Source organism: Mustela erminea, chromosome 7 (assembly GCF_009829155.1).
Source record: "Mustela erminea isolate mMusErm1 chromosome 7, mMusErm1.Pri, whole genome shotgun sequence".
NCBI classification, from domain to species: Eukaryota; Metazoa; Chordata; class Mammalia; order Carnivora; family Mustelidae; genus Mustela; species Mustela erminea.
Window position 1 is genome coordinate 9,740,262 of NC_045620.1, and position 21,775 is coordinate 9,762,036.

The following is a 21,775-nucleotide window of genomic DNA, read 5'->3' on the forward strand; positions in this document are numbered from 1 at the left end:
TTAGAGAGTGAGAGAGTGCGAGAATGAGCAGGGTAGGGGGTTGGAGGGGAGGAGCACGCTCCCCGCTGAGCAGGGCGCGCAGAGTGGGGTTTCGATCCCAGGACCCGGGGGTCCTGGGATCATGACCTGAACTGAAGGCAGACGCTTAACCGACTGAGCCACCCAGCTGCCCCAAGATTTAGCTTTTTTTTTTTTTTTTTTAAGATTTTATTTATTTATTTGACAGAGAGAGATCACAAGTAGGCAGAGAGGCAGGCAGAGAGAGAGGAAGGGAAGCAGGCCCCCTGCTGAGCAGAGAGCCTGACGTGGAACTCGATCCCAGGACCCTGAGATCATGACCTGAGCCAAAGGCAGCGGCTTAACCCACTGAGCCACCCAGGCGCCCCAAGATTTAGCTTTTGATATCATTTTCATGGTACCAATATCTTAGATGTGCAGATACTGTGTTCGTGATGCGGTGAGCGTTGAAACCTGTCAGCACCCGTGGAAACAGCACCTCGGTCAAAATAGAGAACGTTTTCATCACCCTGGTTCCCTAATGCCCCTTTCCAGTCGCCCCCTCCTGAACCAGAGGCAACTGCTTTTCTGATTTCTAGCTCATAGATTTGTTTTGCTTTAGTAAATCTATTTTTGACGCACAACTTTACAAAGGGAGGCTTACCACCTTCAGAATGGCTTTGTCTGGGCTCTCATCAGAGGCTGTCACTGCCTCCGATTCCTTTACAAGCTCAGACAACCCCTGGCCTCCCTGTTAAAGCCTCTCTCTCACTATCTGTGGCTGTGAGGGGCCTCTTTAGCTGCAGAGTTGGAATTTATTTCGGGACTACATTTGTATCTCTTTGTGAAGGCATTTTCTACCCTAAGGGATGGCCTGTCCTCTGGGATTGATAGGAACTGTGTTGGGGTAGGGCCGGGGGAGAGCAGATTCGATAATTCAGGAGGCAGCAGGGTTGGTCAGAGGCTCCGGTCTCTTTGGGAGCACACACGTTCCACCAGCCATCAATGGGGTTTAGCTGGGCCCACGCAGAGAGAAGCAGAAACTGGAACATCTGAAAAAACAAACAGCAAGCACCTCGGTTCTGGCCCAGAACAAGGAAACCGGCAGCTTGGGAGGGGGAGGAGTTGTGCGCCCTGGGTCTCTGCTCCCCCAGAACAGGTCACCTCACCCCCACCCCCGGTCTGGGGATGCTTTTATTCTGAAACGGGCCAGTTTTGCTCTGGCCGCAGCCAGGACTGCGCGATCTGATTGGAAACAGGAGTAATCCTTTGATTGTAAAGATGAAGGAGGCTTTGGAGGAGTTCCACAAAGCCACACATCTCTGGCTAGATTTACAGAAGAGATTTAAAGTCCTTTGAATCGAAGTTAATATATTTCACAGAGTAAATGGTATGAAAATGAAATGCTCCAAGAGTCACCGCTGCTAACCTTTAGCGTGGTGGTGCTTTCAGTATTTTTTTTTTTTTTAATGACTTTAAAAGGAGGTGACAGGGCTGTTTTGTAAGAAAAATGAATGCATGTTCTTGCCTTTATTGACATGAGAGGAGAGATCTAGATGGAAATAGATTCTGGTTATGGCTGACTCCCACGCCAGTCCCTCCCAAATTTGATGAGTTGGGTTACTTCGCCCTGGAAAGGTCAGGCAGTCTCCAGTGTTCTTTTTATTTGTTGCTACTTGCGCAGTTAATACTTGGATGTGTTCTCTTTATAAGGATTTAACACCGTACAGAGAAGACTGATGTCCCCTTTGGCCCCCTTCCTCCCTCTCGGTGCCTGCCTTGCGGAGGAGTCTAGCCAGTAGTTAAGGAAACTGGGAACTCCTGCCAGAGGATGGTGGCTGTCCCTGGTTGTGTCAATGCGCGGCGTTTGTTACATTGTATGTGGTGAAAAGTTGATTCCTCTCCTGGGTGGGTCAGGGCACGGGAAGGATCGCCTTCTCTTTAACCGTCTGCTGGTGCCCCATCTGACTGGCTGGTGGGTCTTCCAGGTTTCTCCGGGTGTAGAACAACATGACTGTTAGGAGCAAGGACTCTGAGCCAGATGTCCTGCCGGTCACTTAGAGCTTCCCGTCCTTGGGCAAGATGACTCAGCCTTTCTGTGCTTCTGAGGCTCCTCTATCTCAGTGGCCGTGAGCGGAGGGTTGCTATGGGGGTGTAGCCTCGTTGGAAGGGCACCCAGCACGTGGACTGTTAGCAGACGTCATTCCTCTGTCGCTGCCTGTGGACGGACCACCTTTTCCTCTTAGAAGCCCTGCGGTGGCGGTGAATAGGGCTGCTGGTCTGTCTGTGTGTGGGCGTGTTTCCCCAGGGCGTGTGTGCAGGAAGGAGGCCAAGAAGTGGGCTTGCTGGGGCGTGTGCTTTTGGGGTAATTAGCGGGCCCTGCCCCGCTGCCCTCCGGTGTGGCCTCTGGCCTTTCCCATCCCCAGCACCAGGAGAGGAAGGTCACCTGGAGCAGGGCTCACCCTCTCTGTGCTCTCTCCGCAGGGCTTCGTGCTGGCCGTCACCGTCATCCGAGAGGCCGTAGAGGAGACCCGATGCTATGTGCGGGACAGGGAAGTCAACTGCCAGGCCTACAGCCGGCTCACAGCAAGAGGTCAGCCTCCTGGCTCTGCCCGGGCCACCTCCTGCCGCCTGACCTTGGGCTGCAGGGTTGCAACTCTCATCATGGGCTGCTGAGAGTCAGGGAGCAGAGTTCAAGGCCCAGGGCCCGTGGGTGTGCAAACAGGACAGTGTGTGGGGGGCAGTCACTCAGTTGCTGGGACCAGGGAGACCAGGATGTGCCTGGGGCTGTCACCGTCTCTCTCAGAGCCAGGCCTGTGGGCTAACTTGTGCATCATCAGGCTGGAATGAAACTTTGATCATTGGGCACCCTCTTCTGGCTAACCCTGTCCCTTTGCCTATCCCTTGGCTGACCGTGGAGAGAAGGAGGAAGCTCCTCTTGTTCAGGTGGAGGCTATAAGGTCTGTCCTATAAGCTGTAAAAGATACTCTTTCAACATTACAAAATACATGCTACAATTTTGCAACATTAGTTTTTAAATAGGCACCAGATTTATATAAACACTGCATCTGTGAAGATTTCCTTGAAAGGCATCTTGTAAATCCTGAAAATTAAGGGGGGGAGTGTATACAGTCAGACCAAAAGAGAAGTGACTAGATTGCCTTTAATCCTTGAATCCCTTGCAAGATGTGTGCATTTTAAATTGGTGGAATTAAAAAAAACAAACACCCAAACACCCCATGAAAACCCACAAAGCAACCCAGCCAATGTTGACTTCTGTTTCAAGTACAAGTTCTACAGGAGATTACCTATAAGGCTGTGTTCAGGAATGAGAGCATGTTCCCTAAAAGTTCCAGAAGATGGCTGATCCCACTCAGAGCTTAGTAATGTTTTGGGAGCAGCAAAAATCTGTGCCTTACCTTCAGGTTGTTCAAAATGCTGAAAAAGAGGAGGTAGATGTTTCAGGGAGGGCGTATCTGAGTCGAGTGTGAACTGCTTTCGCATGTTTTCATCTTCCCAAGAAAAGGCATCCACACGTGGTTTCAGGGTTTTGCACAGTATTTCCCTTCTAGGAACAATGTTGGAGGAATATGTTTTAGGCTCAAAAAAAAAAAAAAAATTAAAAAAAAAATTTCCCAAGGGCATGAACGTCTTTCGTTTTAGTGCATTTAAATAGATTTTCACAGTTGGTGGTCTTAACATTTCGCAAGTCTGCTGGAGAAGTGAGGGATGTAGAGTTGGTATAAAAATGCGTTATTATCCCTAAACTACTGTATTTAGGACATTTTGCTACGTAAAGAAAGAAAGCCCAGCATAATCTTTGCAAAGGCAGGTGGCTTGGGCTTTCCACGTGGGTAATCAGAAGACCACTCTGCAGGGTGTTTTTTGTGGTTTGTGTATATTAAATCCTCCCTTAATAACATATTCTGACTATAACATTTAAAATGCTAGGCAACCGACAAAAGCCCCATTGGGGAGAGGGTGCGGTGGATCTCTTTAGAGGGATTCCATTCATTCATCTATCCAGGCTCCAAACCTTCTTTGGTTCTTTTCATATTGCAATTGCTTTTCCCGTGAATGATTTTTCTGCCCTCCCCTGCATGCCCCATTCTCAGCTCCCGCTTTATCTTCACTCGGTTCTTGGAAAGATCCGAAGGAGAATGGGCAGATGGCTCTAGCATTAAAAACTTGTCTTCCTTTGTTGGTCTCCTTTTGTGGCCCATGGTTTCCATTGTCATGCCAATGCGACAGTAGGGGAAACCGAGCGGAGTTCTGAATATTAACCCAGCCCCTGCTCGGCCCCCGTTTGTTTTGAAAGCCCCCAAAAAAGCACTGAAGAAACTGTCAGCTCAGAAAGTGATGGAGGTGAGTTTAGTTATTTGATACACTTGAAGGGCAGGGGTGGGGGAGGGCCAGAGTAGGAAGCCCCAAATGGAAGATTTCAGAGAGAGGAAGAGAAAGAAGCCTTTTTTGACCTCACCGTTTAATTACTTACTATTTTCTTGAGTGAGGCTTTTCACATTTAGTAAGTTTAAATGCGAAATGAAGCAAACATGTATACATGTATCCACCCAGTGTGGACTGGTTCCTTTTGTATCACATGCTGTCTTTGAATGTATTTTTCAACACTGTTTTTAGAGTTCAGAAACCTTTAGAAACCAGAATATGGAGTTCTTCATCACTAGATACCAGGCCATGATGTTTACCTGCATTCTGCATCATTCCCAGGACTTGTGCTGATCAAATTTTAAAAATTGGGGGGTAGGGTGGGTAGTAATTTCTAACTAGGAAAAAAGTTACAAAAATCCTGTGGTGAACGCCAAATGTTAACATTTTTCCATGTTTGCTGTTTTAATAGTCCTTCTCTCCCTGGAGAACTAAGTTGCAGGCATTATCCCCTTTACTCCTAAATACTTCCACGCCTAATTCCTCGTAGGGCGTTTCTCTCACATAACACGCTGCAATGATCAAAATCAGGGAATTCAACATTGGTACATTACTATGAATCCAATCTACAGTCCTTACTCAAAATTTGCCATTTGTTCCTGAAAACATGTCCTGTGTTTTTTTGTTTGTTTGTTTTTTCCATCCCTGAGCCGCCAGCGTCTAAAATATTCTGTTTTTAACAGCGTTATTTTTCCTGGTACAGAAATCAGGATGGGTTTTCCCAGTGGCATTTAATTGTCCTTGTTCCTTAATTTCCTCTAGCCTGGCATAGCTCCTTGGTTTTCTTTGTCAAAATGTTGACATTTTGAAAAGAACTGGCCAGTTTCAGGAAAGTTGCTTTGTGGCTTGTCCCTCAACTTGTGTTTGTCTGATGTGTCAAAATTAGATTCATGACATGCCTTTTTAGCAAGGGTTAATATAGTTTTAGGAAGGCCAATGGCACAAGTCTTGTTGGGACTTTGCCAGAGTTTTAGAGGCATTATGGTAATCAAGTTGAAAAAAAATCCCAAACTTCAAGAAAAAAGTGGATTTTAAACAACTAAAAATCCTGACAGTAAGGCATTCATCACTGTGAGGAAAGATGGATGATAGTTTTTTTGTTCTTTGTTTTGATTAATAGCTACTTCCATTTAGATCATCTTATTTCTTTCAAATAATTTGTTACCTAAAATAACACACCAGTTAGATCAATTTTTAATGTCATTGTCATGGTTTAATAGGAAATATTTGAAGTATTTTATTTTGTTATTAAATTTTTAAAAAATGATTTTATTTATTTGACAGAGCACAAGTAGGCAGAGTGGCAGGCAGAGGGAGAGGGAGAGGCGTCCCATGTTTGAAATATTTTAATACGTCATGTCAAAACCACTTTTTCTTTGCTTTCTTGAGAATTTTTTTGACTATCAATCACACATCCGAAGTTTACAGTAGGCTTCCGTATTACAGAGATAAACCCAAGGGGCTGGGGATTCTGGGTGAAGCGTCCAGACATTTAAATACATAGTCGAAAAATGCAACTAATAATTATATGTCCGGGGTAGGAGTGGGGTGGCTGTCATAAAGACCGTCCCTTTCTTGATCACTGTATTCCTGGTTCTGAGCACAGTGCCTGGCAGTTGAAGAATTAAGTTGCAGGCATGAGCCTGTGCCCTGCCTGGACCCAAGTGTCCTGCTTCCCCCTGCACCCAGCTCCGTGGGCAGGTCCTTAACCTTTCAGTAAATTGGGGTAGTAATACTGCCTACCTTAGAGGTGCTCTAAATATAACTCTCAGATGAGAAGAACATAACACTGGGCCTGGGATTTGGTGTGGGCTCAAGAAGGCCAGTGGTGATGGTGCTGTGACAGTGGTCCGTGAAACATTGGTGGGGGTGGATAAATAAATGGGGGTATGAGCCAGGGGTCGTGGGAGGTTATGGGAGCCAGTCCGAGAGGAGCTGCTCAGTCTTCTCAGAAGAAGTGACCTTCATCGTAAGTCTTACAGGATGGAAAAGAGCAGGATGGGTTGCCTATTTGTGGTGCATGGTGCAAAATGAACATGGGGGGCCCTTGTTCAAAAATTAAGAATTTCAAGATGGCAGCAGGCACGCATGGAGCCCAATCTAGGACCCTTCTGAGCTTGGCGCCCCGTGCTAGGACCCAGAGCACACAGGCACGAAGTGGCCCTGGGGAGGAGTCTCCCAAAGGCCCCAGGTGTGATGGCTGGGAGTGTGGGGTATGTGCCCCTGGTTCGGGCTCCGTCTTGTTCTTCCCACTCAGGCTGAGTTTCCTGAGTCTCCCTCCTGGGAGGACAGAGGAGAAGACCGTGCAGGCCAACGAGGGCTGACACTGTGGCAAAGTCCGTTCTGTGCTCTGGGAATCTGTGTACAAGCTGTGCTAGGGAGGAGATGGCATTAGACGTGTTTGAGAAATTCTGTTGAAATTGGAAAACCGTAGAAAAAGATGAGCGATTACCCACCATAAGCCGGCAGGTACTGGGCAAGGTCTGGCGTGTAATTTCTTAAACAGCCGTGTGGAGATGCTTTTTACAGATTGTACTGAGAGGCTCAGGGAAGGGGCTATGTTTCAGACGGTGTCGCTAGGTGGGGGGCAGGGCTGTGACTCGAACCTCGGCCTGTCTGAATGCACATCTTTAGCCTGTAGGTCTGGACACCTACCATGTGCCGGGAGCTGGGCTCAGCACTTTCACACAGAATATCTTACCTATAGTGGTGATATTCAGCCTTAAGATGTGTGCTCCAGGAGGGCTGGTAGGTTTAGATCATTTTAAAGCATGTTTCTGAGTCCAAAGGAATTTATTAATCCAGCATCTTCATTCTGTTTTTCTTTTTTAAATTTTTAATTAATTAATTTATTTGACAGAGAGGGAGAGAGAGCACAAACAGGCAGAGTAGCAGGCAGAGGGAGAGGCAGAAGCAGGCTCCCCGCTGAGCAAGGAGCCCAATGTGGGGATTGATCCCAGGACCCTGGGATCACGACCTGAGCCGGAGGCAGTCGGTTGACAACTGAGCCAGCCAGGCGCCCCATCAAAATAATTTACTCAGTTATTTTAGAGAGAGACAGAGGGAAAGAGTGAGTGGGGAGAAGAGGAGAAAATCTCCAAGCCAACTCCTCGCTGAGCCTGGGGCCCAACCGGGGGTTGGTTTCAGGACCCATGAGATCATGACTGGGGCTCCATCACATGCTGGGGGCTTAACCGACTGAGCCAGTCAGGTGCCCCAAGCACCCTTATTCTGAGGTGGACAAGCTGCCTGTTTGACAAAGTTGTCGACAACCCTATGGGGATCATGCTTTCAGACAAAGAAGCCTCCCCTCTCCTCCTTGAAATCCTCATTTGTAACATGATCGGCTTGGAGAGAGGCTCCTAGGTCCTTAGGAGTTTTCTAGACCTGACTGCTCCAGTGGTTTTCAGAGGCCCTGGAGATACCAAAGCCAAAGAAGAGAGTGTCTTGAAGGGTCAGCAGACCCCGTGAGACGTCATTTTGTTGCTGCAGAGACTGGGTTGGGTAGGGAAAGAGTAATCAGTAAATGGATTGTTTCTCGTTCTGTATGTCTGGCCCAAACCAAAAGTTTCATTCCGGGGGTAGAGGGATGTGCCTTGATTGTCACAGGTGATGAGGGCAGCTGGATTTGCATGTTCCCAGGAGGAATTACGTGGGTCTTCTTTCCTACCAGGAATGTTTTCAGACTAACCTCTGATCAAGGGCTAAGTGAAGCACGCGGGTAATCAGCTTTGAAAGAAAGTGCGAACAGAGGTACCATGAACACAATTGCTGATGCTTCTTCCCCGCTGTGGACATCTGGGCACCCCTGGGAGCCATAAGTCATAGGCCCAAGGTCTGTGTGAGATGGAGAGAATCCTCCTGTCTTCAGTTTTGGAGTACTGCGTGGTGGTAAAAACCAGCTGATATGTTTAATCTTCCCCAGTTCTTTCCAGATAGTTCTACATCCTTCCAGGTCCTCTGTTCACCCTTTCCCAGGTACAGAATCATCTCAGGATCTCACCTCCACTTAAGAGTCATATATATATATATATATATTTTTTTTTTTCCCAATTCAGTTCAAAATCCATTTTGGACCATGATTTAGGATTGAGGTTTCCTACTGAATGTTGAGGGCAAAGGATATTGGCAGTTTTATTCCACTGGAGTTTATCAGGAGAAGAGAAGATAACATAGGAAAGATGCGTTCACTAATGGGGCATTTTTTAGCTCATGGGTAATTAAATTGAAGTTCTGTATTTTTTTTTTTCTTTTACTTGAGAGAGAGAGTGAGACAGAGAGCATGAGAGGGGAGAGGGGCAGAGGGAGAAGCAGACTCCCCACTAAGCAGGGAGCCTAATGCGGGACTCGATCCCAGGACTCCAGGATCATGACCTGAGCCAAAGGCAGTCGCTTAACCAGCTGAGCCACCCAGGTGCCTGAAATTCTGTATTCTTAAACACAAGTACCATTTGTGTTTTCAAAGTATAAACTCTGTAGAGACATGATACGTTTTATACTTTAAATTTTTTTCATTTCATTTTTAAAGTTTCAGATATTTATTTATCAGTGCAACCCCCAACACAATTCACTGTGATTTTGGCCTTTAGAGGGGAAATATTTCCTGGATTAGTGGAAAACTGTGCAGATGCTTTCTGGAAGACTTTCACCTTTCTAGTGAAACATTTCATTTAGAAGTGTAGGCCATTGGGGGCACCTGGGTGGCTCAGTTGGTTAAGCAACTGCTTTTGGCTCAGGTCATGATCCCAGAGTCCTGAGATCGAGCCCCACATTGGGCTCCTTGATCAGCGCGGAGCTTGTTTCTCCCTCTCCCTCTCCCTGCTACTCTGCCTGCTTGTGCTCTCTCTCTGTCAAATAAATAAAATTTATTGGGAAAAAAAAAGACATCTAGACTGTCTTCAGTTTTGTTATCAGAATGTCGAATGTGTGACGTTCATGGAGTAGAACTTGTATTGATCACTGGGACCCGTTTTGTTCTGGGCTTCCGGGTTATTCTTCTCATCCCAGCTGACATCCTGATTGGACAGTGCCAGGTGCAGGGCATACAGCATTGCTCCAAAACCTCCCACTCCAGTAAATGGTAAGGGGGGGCGGATCGAGCTCTTAGGCTTCTCAGCCTGATCCAGGAGCTGGCGTGACATGGTTGTGGCCAAGACCTCTGGTCCAGAAGAAGAAAAGATCAAATCTGCAAGGCACCCAGCACTAAGATGTCCCTACACTGGCGGGACATCTCTGTTTTATACTTCCTAGAGAAGAGAATTACAGTGATGGTCTTTTTAATATTAACGACAGCAAACGTACTGCCAAAGTCCTTTACGGAGGAGTTCAAAGGCAGTCGAGGAAGCAGAGTCTTCCCCTGCCGAGCGTCCCTTGTTACGATTCAGCACATTAGTTTTACAAGTCTTGTTTAAAACAGATCTTGCCAGACAGACACTTTCCCATACATTCTCCAACAGATGCCAGGTTATTTCAGACTCATTCATTTCCTTGTTTTTTCAAAGTACTCCGTTTTACTTTATTACACGTCATTGGTGAACTGATCTATTGTTTAATTAAAAAAGACCTCCCCTCCCCCCCCAATAAAAACCCCTGAAAACAATCTCACATGCACATTGCACTGTTATCTCTCCCAAATTGTATCTGTCTCCACCCCTGCCCCCTCCCACCAGTGGGGTGTGGGTCTGTTTCTTCACTGGGCACCCGAAGGAGGGAGAACCATTTATATATTTATTTTTAAAGCCTCTGTTGGGTATAAACTTGCTATCCTTAAACCTCAGCTTTCTTTTTTAAGTTCCCACTATTTTAAACAAAAGCCCCAGGATGCGGCCATGGAATTTACAATACTACTTCTCAGTCCTTCGCCTGTTTTTAAGTAAGTCTTTTCTTAGGCTCTGGGGAGTGTAAGACAGCTCTCCTGGAATATGAAAATTTCAACGCGAAACCTCTGAACTCTGCCAGGTCTGCAGAGGCGTTTTAACGTCCACCCCAGGAAATGTACACACGCTGTAGAATTTACAACTCATCCCTGTCACAGACTGTGAGCTCAAGAGTAATACATTAACCAGCCTTGGTGCGTAGAGTTTGCTGCCCAGGATCTAGAAAAGTAATCAGTGTCCTGCAGGCACAATGGAAAAGAGAAGTAGGGCTGGAGGTGTTTGGGGTCAAAACAGAGGCCCACACATAGGGGTGCCCCGGAATTTAAAAAAAAAAAAAAAATTTCTTTCTTGCGGGCTGTTCCGTAGTTTGACTGAATTGTCATTTGCTTGTTTCGACTCCGGGGAAACATCTGGTTTCTCCCTGCAATGGAGACAAACTGCTCTTATTCTGAGGCTGTCATCCATGAAAAGCATGGTTTGTGCTCAATAGCTTTGCTTATGAAAGGCTTGGGGTCCCTCTCTGCAGAAATAAACAGCTCTTGTAATTGGAATTTTGTTCCCTGTTATAAACTCTGGCTCAGGGGTGACTCGGGGAGAGTGTCGAAAGCTGAAAGGGATAAATGTGTTTTATAGAAGGCATTTGATGATTGAGGATGTGGCCAGCAGACAGTTTCCCACTTAACCTTTGTAAAAATGTCTTAGCCAAACTTCTGTAAAGTTCCTGCAACTTGATCTAGAAATCCCAGAGGCTGGAGGTTGGAGGCTGGGTGTTAGAGGAACCCGGAGAGCAGGGCGGGCTGTGGAGGGGGAAGGGCTGTGGCCTTCTGTTCTCAGAAGGTGGTCAAGTTGTCCTGTGCCCTGTGTACTGAAGATCTTACTGGGTGCTTTTGCCTCTGTTTGGGGGCAGCTACGTAATTTGGGGGGACCCCGTGCAAAATGACCTTGTTGAAAAGTTACTAAGAATTTTAAGATGATGACAGGTCATTCACCCTGGGGGGGGGCGCTTGTGTGGACACACGGGTTGCACCCCCAGGGGTCCGGCTCTCCTTCCGCTGTAGGAACCTCAAGGAAAGTGAGAGGGAAAAGGGAAGAAGCCGTGGTGGGGTGTGTGCTGGCTTCTCTCAGTGGGACGCCTGGAGAATATTTTGTCGGAGACCGGGCAGTAGGGAGCCGTCCTCCTGTCTCTGAATACTCTTACTTTGTTAGGGGGATGGGAGGTCTGCCAGAGTGCGTCTGCACCTTGCTCTATCTTTTGTTTTGTTTTGGCAAGAACATTTGTAGAAAACTCAGAATAGCCGTTGATGTAAGGTTAGAAAGCATGTACTCAGAGCCCTTCCCACAGTTTGAAGTGCTTTTCATTCTGCGGGGTAATCCCAGCGCCCGGAATGCCTGGCCCGTCAGTCTCATTTTGTCTCCCTTTTCTTCTGCTTCCCTCTGTCACCCTGGCCCATGGCAGCCGTGAGGGCCATGTGAAGGCCTTTGTTCCGATGTCCACAGCCGGCTGTGGTACCTGGCTGGCGGAAAAGCCCAGTCAACATTGGAACAGGAACCCTGGTATCTGTTTTCCGTTCTCTTTTCTTCCTGCCACGTTTTCATTCTTCTGGTTTTGTGCCTGTCCTCATTCAGAACACACACACACACACACACACACACACAGACCCACACCCTGCAGATAGCCCTGCACCGCGTGTTGTTGATTGCCAACAAATGGCAATGTGGAAAGGGAAATCCAAATTAATGGTCAGGACCGTGGGGTCAGCTCGACAGAGCAGAGAGTCTGAAGATATCCCTTTGTGCAAGCTGCAGAGACACCCCCCCGCCGCCCCTGCCAGTGCACACACACATCCTAGTGAGGAACCATGGCTAAGAAATGCAAGTGGCCTCTTGGTTGTGTGGCTCCTGCTGCCCTCTTCCCGAGAGGGAGCCTGCTGGCCGACTGACAGACACAGTAGAAGACCTTGTCTGGGGGATCGGCCTGCTGGCCTCGGTCAGAATCTGCTCGGCAAGCGCGCGGATTAAAAGGGGTTTTTGTTGAGGTAGAGCAGATGGACAGGGAGAGGCAAGAGTTGACATTAACTGATCGTAAATCAGGGCTCCGTGGTAGAAGGCAGAGATCTGGGTCTGGTCACTTAGAAGTTTGAGCTAATTTAATTTCTTCTTCTTCTTTCTTATTAGAAGAACACCTCATGCTTACTTAAAAAAAAAAAAAAAAAAATCCCTGGGAAGAATTTAGAAAGTATGTGTGCCAGAGAAAGGGATAGACTCCCTTTGTCCCCAGAAGAATCACCCGTCAAGGCCTCCGGTTGAATCCTCCGGATTTTGTCTGTCCTGCCGACATCCCCACGCATACATATGCAGTTATGATTAAGACTGAAAATACGAATTTTTCTTTGAGTTAAATACCAGAGAAGACTGGGAGCCAGGTCTTGAAGGTTGGAACATAAGCCCCAACGATCGTTTGGGTCAGGCCACCAGCCTCAATGTGAGTAATAAAACCCAAGACTATGTAAATTTTTGTCTGGGAAAGCCGAGGCGAGCTCCGGTGAAGGAGAAGTTCGTTGGCACAGAGGGCCATGCTGAATTCACGGTCTTCCTTCCTTCAGCATCGCCGGACACGCTCCCTGGAAGACCAGCTCCTCCGTGCTGTGTATGCTTTTCCTGTTGCCCCCTAGTGGCGCTGGGAGAAATGGTCGGGCTGGGAAACCTCCTACCATGTTTCTTTAATTTAAAGATTGTATTTATTTATTTGACAGACAGAGATCACAAGTAGGCAGAGAGGCAGGCAGAGAGAGAGGAGGAAGCAGGCTCCCTGCTGAGCAGAGAGCCGGATGCGGGGCTCGATCCCAGGACCCTGGGATCATGACCTGAGCTGAAGGCAGAGGCTTTAACCCACTGAGCCACCCAGGCGCCTCCTCCGCATTTCTCTTCTTCCTTTCCTTTCCTTTCTCCCTCCCTTTCTTTCTGTTTTTATTTTATTTATTTGAGAGACAGTGATAGATAGAGCCTGAATGGTGGGAAAGGGGTTGGGGCAAACAGAGGGAGAGGGAGAAGCACACTCCCTGTGGAGCAGGGAGCCCAGCGCTGGCTCCCAGGACCCCAGGATCATGACCGGAGCTGAAGGCAGATGCTTAACCGGTTGAGCCCCCCAGGCATCTCTCTCTCCTCCCATATCTAATGCTCTCATTCTGGCTCCGTGGATGTCCCCCATTCCGTCTGCGCATATTTTGACATAAGGAACCCTTGAGGCTCTGGGGCTCTCATCGAATTTAGTCCTGTGTTCGGTGAAAGTGAGGCACACGGAACATTCACAGTGTGAGATGTCGAACTGGGAGAATCCAGAAGGCCTCAGAGGGTTGGTTCAGTTCCCTGCTTGCTGGGTAGTCTGTCTAGAAGTCATTCTTCATGTTTGGGGGTTTCCCTCCTAGTGGTAGTTCCACGGACTGTTACCAGCACAAAATTTAATTAAGTACAAGAATTAATTAAGATGAAACTCTGTGGAACCTATTGGGAAAAACTGGTTCAGTAGAGATCATTGGAATGCTATGGAAAATCTCAACAGCGGTAAATTATTAAAAAGACATATCGAATTATGTGAAAAGCATAGGATACTGTGAAAAACTGCAAAAGCCTGGAGTTGTACACTCAGATTATTTCATTAGTGTCTTTAAGTTCTTAAGCTCAAGCTAGAAATCCTGTGCTTAGTGAACGTTGGGGTTTTGGGGCACGAGTGACCACAGGAAGGGAATAGCAGGTTCGCGATTCCCTCTCCACTTTTGCCCTCATGGCTGGATGAAAGGGCGCTTCATTGAGAAGGATTGAGAGTCATTATTACTTCCTTTCTTTCTCGGCCCGTAAGTTTGTAAGTTAAATGGGCTTTTTACGAAAAGCCAGCGATGTAACGATTTCTTGGTGTTGCCCCTTCTGCAAGAATGTGACCATCGCCAGAATCACGGCCCCTCCCCTCTGGGCTTGTCCACAGAAGCACCAGGCCCCGACCTGCCCTTCCACCGTCCCCTCTTGCTGTTCCTGCCTTCCATCCAGTGCTTCTGGCCTTGCCGAGGGAGGTGCAGCCTGGGGCCACACGCAGGCATGGACGACTCACATACACCACTTTCTCCCATCTCATGAGTTTTCATGGGTTACTGGTCTCCAGTGTTCTTCATCCAACTGGGGTCTCACCTTCCCTGCCGAGCCCACCCCGTTCGCTCCTGATTTACCCGTTGCCTCCTTCCCTCCACTGGAAGGTGAGTTCTGTGTATCCCCACCTCTGGATCAGCGGGCGTACAGCAGGCGTTCAGTAGATGGTGCTGGAACGTTGAAAGGATGACCAAGAGCCTTCAGTTTGCTGGGCAGTGTTCGGGTCCTCTTCCCAAGGGGGAGATTTTTCCCCCTTTCTGCTCCCTCGTCCCCCTGACTCATCTACATCATTTCTCTCATGATTTCGCACTAACCGCATGTGTCTGGCTCTCTTTCTTACTAGCTCATGGGTTTGCAACTACAGCCCTGGAGCCAAATTCAGCCCTGGTGCCTCCCCCCCCCCCCCCCCGCTTTTTTTTGGGGGGGATGGTCTGGTTGCTAAGAATAGTTTTGACCTTTTGGTGGCGGGACCGATTGTTGGCAGAGTTGGGAACCTCACCTCTTGGCCTACAAAACCTAAACCGTTCACTGCCTTGGCCCCCGCCAGCATGTTTGTGGACTCCAGAAGGAACCTGACCCTTTTCTTTCTTGGATAAGGGTACTGCCTTGCGTCTTTGAATTCCCACAACATAGCACTCAGTAAATGTTCTTTTTTGGACTTGAACTGTACTCACTTTTTTTTTTTTTTTTTTAAATATTCTCCCTCTGCAGTCAGATGGGGTTGCGAATCCTGGCTCTGATCCTTTCTAACGGTGAGGCTGGTGGGGTGGGGATGGTGCAGGTCTGAGCCTAATTTCCTTGTCTGAAAAGTCCTGAGGTGATAATAGCCATTTCTTAAGGCCATTGTGAGGACTAAAGGCAGCCGACACCATGTCCGTGCCTCTATGGTGCTGAGTTCAAGTTTGTGTTTAATGTTAGCTGCTACTGTTTATCCATGTAAATATCCAGCTCAAGTGGTGTAGTCTGATCAGAGTCCCATAAAATATGTACCAATCGCAAATTTTTTCTAAAGATTGATTTATTTGAGAGAGAGAGAGAGAGTGGAAGTGAGCGAGAGGCAGAGGGAGAAGCAGACTCCCCACACTGAGCCAGGAGCCCAGCTTGGGACTCAGTCCTAGCTGGGATCATGACCCAAGCTGAAGGCACACGCTTAGCCGATGGGGCCACCCACCCACCCAGCAACCACAAATTAAAAAAAAAATCAGTCATGTTAGGATGACTTCTTTCTTTTCAGGGATGTCGAAAATTAAAAGCTGATTTTCCAGAGGGCATCTGGGTGACTACGTCTATTGAGTAATCATGATCTCGTGATTTCGGCGCAGGTCATGATCTCGGGATTATGAGATCAAGCCCCACGTTGGGCTCTGTGCTCAGTGGGGAGTCTGCTTGAGGTTCTCTCCCTCTACCTCTCTCCCTACTCGTGCCTTTTCTCTCTCTCTCTCAAATAAATAAAATCCTGAAAAAGAAAAAAAAAAGGAGTTACCCTGTCCATGGATCTGGTCCTTAATTTTCTTCCCCTTTTCTGTGTTCTTTTTTGTCTTCTTTTGAGGTTGAATGAATCTCATGGTACCAATTTAGAAAAGCAGCTGAAGTGCCGTTAAGACAGAAGGCACCTGCTGTGAGGGGGTGAGTTAGTGCAGGGCTCTGAGAGGTGGCGATTTGTTCCAGAGCAGTCTCTGCAGCAGGTGTCTCTTCCTGGAGAGGCAGGCGACGCCCATGAGGTTAGCAGGGCCCAGTAGGGAATTACTTCTGGGCGTACTGTATTGGCTTTGCAGGCTCGTGGGCACTCTACAAAGGCGTGAGGAATTGAAGTGCATTCACACATGATGTATCTTGGACCTCTTTCTTCGCAGGGACAGTGAAGGTGAAAAGCTCCAACATCCAGGTTGGAGATCTTATCATCGTGGAAAAGGTGGGTGGCATCCCACAGTTTGTGACCAGTTGCTGTGTGAGTGTGTTAAGGGGGAAGTCATGGCTACCACGTCATAGATCCTGACTCCGGTAGACTAACTGAATGTAGGCTTTTTGGGATTCTCTCCTAAAGCTTTGCCTGGGGAGGAAAATTTCTTCGCCATGAGACACCCACATAGAATAATTTTTCAAGGTTTATGTATGCTGGTTAGCCAAAACTTCTGCTTACAAACCCAAGTTTTGATTCCTATTGGTGTTTTTTTTTTTTTTTATATTACCATAAAATCTTTCCTCGAAGCCTGCTTTCACATAAAAATATTTGTCATTTACTATTTTGAGTGATTTTAGCTTGCATTTTTTTTTTACTTAAACATCATGTTCTTCTGTAGTTTTTTAGGGAGCACGGATCACGTGTAATACTAGAATAGTAAAAAGGGTCCAAAATGCCTGTTTAAAAATAGCACCATTCATACATTTTTGACTTCAGCAAACACTCCGGTCTCTTTTTGGAAGGTCGTGGTTTTGGGGGTGGCCCTAGAGAGGCTTGGAATAATATTTGATTAGAAAAGGATTGTATCCTAGCTTGTTTCTGTAGGAAGTGAACTATGCTCCTTTAAAGGGATTAAATCCAAGAACTCAAAGTTGATTTGAGGTGAAGGGACGCTCCGCTGTGTAGTAGCTCAGGAGACCCCACGGACCCTCTATGTTATTACATACTCCTCTGTAATTAAACGAGGGCTGCCGTTGGCTTACGCCCATGTTTTCTTGAGAATGGCTTTTGTCGCTTCTTACTACTCGACCTCCTTATTAAAATTCCACTCAAAGCCAAACATCAAGCCAGAGATTTGGCAGGAGCAGAAAGCGTGAGCGAGTGTGCGTGTGTCTTTGGTTTCAGCAGACCGCCTGCAAGAGAGCCGGCGAGGGTGGCTGGCTTTTGGCCCGGGCCCTTCTGGCTGGAATTTCGGGAGGTGATGGTTGGATTCTCCAGAAAACTAGAAGCTCTCTTTCTGAGAGAAGACTTCAAAAGGGGATTAGTAAAGTAACAGCAGCGTGCAAGATTTTTCAGATTCAAAACAAAATAAATCCCCAAAGCTGTGTGTGACAAAGGCAGAGACGTAAATGAGGCTGTGGGTTTTGGCTGCTCCCCCCTCCCTGCTGAGGGGGCTGCCGTGGGGGGGCGGGTGGACGGAAACCCCACACATGGCTATTCACGGTAACAGTCTTTCTTTTCATTACACAGAACCAGCGGGTCCCTGCTGACATGATCTTCCTGAGGACATCAGAAAAAAACGGTAAACATCTGGGATCAATTTTGAAAATAACCATTAACCTTTCAGTGGTAATTTGGCAAAATAATCATTTGAAAATGGAACAGAAGTAGATGATCATTTTGGAGCCATGAAGGCAAATCAGAAACATCTCTTTTAATAGAGCGGTCTTTAAACAAAACAAAACCGAACGTCTTCGGTCCTCGCGGGTCAATAGATTTTGATCGTCACCAAGATGCAGTTAGCTGGACCCAGGCCGAGTGCCAGCTGGTGGGTCTCCACTGACGGCGGCTATGATTTTCCTTTCTGGGCTGCTGTTGGGCTCAGCTGTAGGACTTGGCGCGATCAGGAAGCATGTTTCGCAGATAGAAGCGCCCAGAAATCCCCTCTCTTCCGAGAAAATGCCAGGAGATACGGGTGACCCTAGAGGAGCTGGGGAGAGAGGTAGGTGGCCTTTCTGGCCCTTCGCTCAGGAGCCGTGAGGCCACGCCCACCATCACCCCTGAAAGTATTTATTACCACAGCCCACCGCGACCTGAGCGAGCTGCTCTAGGCTCCTACCCGACGCTGCTCCCTCCCAGTTTTTCCCGGGGTGGCTGACACCACTGCACCCCAACCCCATCTGTTGATGCTCATCTCCTTCTTTTCTTTTTTTTCTGTTATTTAAGCTGTTTTGAGGACACGTGGCTGTTTTTCGCCTGAGTACAGGCACAGTCAGATCTTTGAGCCTCTGAAAAAAATAACATTTCTATTCCTTCAGGGTTGCTGTAACGTATTTTATTATGAATCAAATAAAAGTGCAGGTGAAATTTTATACGAACAATAATTTATCCAGAGATGGGGTGGAAGGCCCTCGATTAAAAATCTTTTCAAAGTCTCCAGCTTTGTCCTCAGTGGGTTCTTATGTCCTTATCTGTGAAGACAGAGTGTTATTGATTAGGGTCCTGAAATGCTTCCCTCCTTGCCCCTTGCCCGCCCCCGCAAAGATTAGACATGCTTTTCCTCAGTGGTGCCCGGAGGTCTTAGCTGCGGTGTCCAGGAATTCAGTGCGTTCTGGGTCTGATGAAACCCACTGCTGATGCATTGCTGGACGGGCTCGTCGGATGGAAAGAGGCCTCCGCGTGCGGGTGGGGAACAAGCACGTGCTTTTGTAGCGCTTCCCGCATTTGAGCAGCCGCCAGGATCTGTTGTGGCGTCCATGCTGCGGGTGCTGTTCTGTCCACTTTTACACGCAGGGAAACCAAGGCTTGGAGAGGCTAAGCGTCTCCAAGGACGTGTGGCCAGTAAGTCGGGTAGCTGGTCTTGAATCCAGGAGTCTGGTTCCTGATCAGGTATCTCCCGCCCAGAATGGCCTCGAATGCTGTCCGTGCCAGCCCCCTGCTGGGGCTTCTCGCACCCAATCTCCATAGCAGGCTCCTGCGCTCTCTGTCTTCCCATTTCACAGACCGGGCCTGCTGGTGTTTAGCAAAGTCAAGAAACTGGCCTAGGTTCCTCTGGTGGATGATGGACTGAGGACTTTTTTTTTTGTAATTACCTTATTTGTCAGGGCGCCTGGGTGGCTCAGTGTAGGTTAAGCCTCTGCCTTTGGCTCAGGTCATGATCCCAGGGTCCTGGGATCGAGCCCCGCATCGGGCTCTCTGCTCAGCGGGGGAGCCTGCTTCCTCCTCTCTCTCTGCCTGCCTCTCTGCCTACTTGTGATCTCTCTCTCTGTCAAGTAAATAAATAAAATCTTTTAAAAAATTTACTTATTTGTCAGAGAGAGCAGCAGGCAGAGCAGGCAGAGGGAGAAGCAGGCCCCTTGCTGAGCAGGGAGCCCGATCGATATGGGACTCGATCCCAAGATGCTGGGATCATGGCCTGAGCCGAAGGCAGATGCTTCACCCACCGAGCCACCCAGGTGTCCCTGGAGTGAGGATTTGAACCCAGATCTTCCGACCCCAGAGCTTACAGAGGAAGTGGGAAATGGGGTATTTGTTTTCCCTTTTGGTGGTTGGTCACTGACTGGGTTTTTACAACGGCGAGAGCAGGAACTGCTGAGAGCCGCCGGGGGAGGGATCCTGGAATTGAAAGCGGATAGACAGTGCCCACCTTCCTTCCACAGGCTCCTGCTTCCTGCGCACGGACCAGCTGGACGGCGAGACAGACTGGAAGCTGCGGCTCCCCGTGGCCTGCACGCAGAGGCTCCCCACCGCGGCCGTGAGTAGCTTTCCCGCGGAAATGCAGACTGGCATCAGTGTCCTTGTCGGGCTCTCGGACACAGAGGCCCTCGAGGGCCCGATGAGGGTCGTCAGGTGGGAAGGAGGGCGGGCAGGATGGGGTCCTGGGGGGCCTCCCTGAGCACTTGTTGTTTCAAGTCACGCGGCCGGGTGAAGTGCAGGGTTGGGGGCTCTGTAGAGGGAGCTCAGAATCTTACAAAGCCTCGACAAGGCGCCTTGCATAAAGCTAGAAGGAAAGGCATATAGGTGTATCATCCCTCTGCTCAGGGCCTCTGGAGGCTTCTCGTTCCTGAGAACCCAGACTACTGTCCTTGCTGTTGTCCTCAAGCCCTGTGGGGTCTGTGTCCCTGCCAGGACCCTGACCTCAGCCTGGGTGCTCCGCCTGCCTGTGCCCTCTCCCTCTGGGTCCCGGTGTTTGCGCTTGCTGTTTCCTCCACAGGGGACAGTTGTGCTCCAATGGCTGCTGGGCTGGGCCTCTCCAGCCTACCTCCTGGGTTTTGTGCACAGATCTCCTTGTGTGAGAGGCATTTTCTGACCACCCTCCCCTTGTCTTCCCACCTGACTTACTTCCAGGCAGTATCTCTGAAAGCAGAGTTCTGCCTGGAATGTGCACTGCTGAATACCCTACGCGTGGAACAGTGTGAGGAACAGCATGTAGAGCCATGTGTGGAACAGCCACGGGCCCTCTCCCAGGGGGTGGCCTAAGGAGTTAGAACCATCAGGCTCTCAAGGGTGTGCAGAGCCCCACACTTCCCCGTCAGCCCCACATTACTTAGGCCATGATCTGTAAAGCGAGAGGGCCAGGGAGCCAAAGAGTAAGTTTAAGGACGAGCCACATGGATTGGATGTGGCCCATGGACAAGGTTACAGAGTCACAAAATGTAATTTAAACGCTCAGAGGCCAACATGCCCCAACAGTGGCTTGAAAGGATTCGGCAGAACATGAAAGCTTTTCCTGGGCTTGTGGTCACACGGATTAATGCTGTTCCTTATCCATGTTCTGTGAGGAAGGAGTGGGCAGGACAGTGTTCCATGTTAATAGGCCGGTAAATGTGCCCCCTGTCCTAATGATGTCTCATGGTCAGTGACAAGTGAAGTGGCACCATTACTAATATTAATTCTTAAACCAGAATTCTGGAGCAGTGAGTTTCTAACACAGGTTGGGAGCCCCTGGGAATCCTGAGGGGGCACCGTCCTGCCCCGAGATGAGGTTGGTCTAGTGAGAGGGTTCTGGTTTTCCTGGGTGACGTATTTTAACTTCCTGGTAAGATTTCTCCAAGGGAAGCTTTCTAGTCCTCATAATGATTTGAAGGACTCTCTTTAAGAGATGGCCTGGAAGCGCCTAGAATCATGAGGGTGCGGGTCTGTCACGAAGGTGCAGGTCTGTTGCTGCACAGAGTTGCCTTTGTCGGTGTGTGCTTTGGATGCATCGGTGTAAGGAACACCGCTGTTGGCTCCTCTCCCGGTTCCCCCATTCCCCGCCCCTGCCCTGCCCCGTCTGGCCCCGGGCCTGGGCTGGGGCCCAGAGAAGGAGATGCTGTCCTTGTTAGGAGACTCCTCCTTGCTGGGCTAGAGGGATCCGAGAGGGGAGCAGCGATTTAGCAGAAGAACCGTATGAAGGGACGACCTGGGCATCACAAGACTGTGCTCTTGTTAAAATAAATAATTAATTGTATGGAAAGCCCTGGAGGAAGAAAGGAAAAGTCTTGCTTGTGGCCTCTGCCCCAGACCTTACCTGCTTCCCTCTGGGGATCCTGTAAAGTCAGTGGTGATCTTCCCAGACCTCTGCCAGCACACCTCCCCACACATGTACAGCTGTGAACTTGCTGGTGGGCGGGGGGAGTGCACACGTATCTGAGATTACCTTGTGTTTGAGATTCTGCAACTTTTGCTCCCGTCCACTTTGAATGTATCTCCGGGTTTT

General features: G+C 48.6%; 1 protein-coding gene across 6 annotated transcripts in view; it reads left to right on the forward strand.

The window, feature by feature from the left end:
- ATP9A (ATPase phospholipid transporting 9A (putative)) overlaps positions 1 to 21,775 on the forward strand; it is a 129,149-nt gene that overhangs the window by 38,153 nt on the left and 69,221 nt on the right. For all 6 annotated transcript variants that reach the window (XM_032350329.1, XM_032350328.1, XM_032350333.1 and 3 more), the window contains 4 exons: positions 2,482 to 2,590; positions 16,310 to 16,368; positions 17,608 to 17,659; positions 19,737 to 19,831. In XM_032350329.1, coding sequence (XP_032206220.1) covers positions 2,482 to 2,590; positions 16,310 to 16,368; positions 17,608 to 17,659; positions 19,737 to 19,831 — 315 coding nt within the window. The remainder of the gene's footprint in view (positions 1 to 2,481; positions 2,591 to 16,309; positions 16,369 to 17,607; positions 17,660 to 19,736; positions 19,832 to 21,775) is intronic.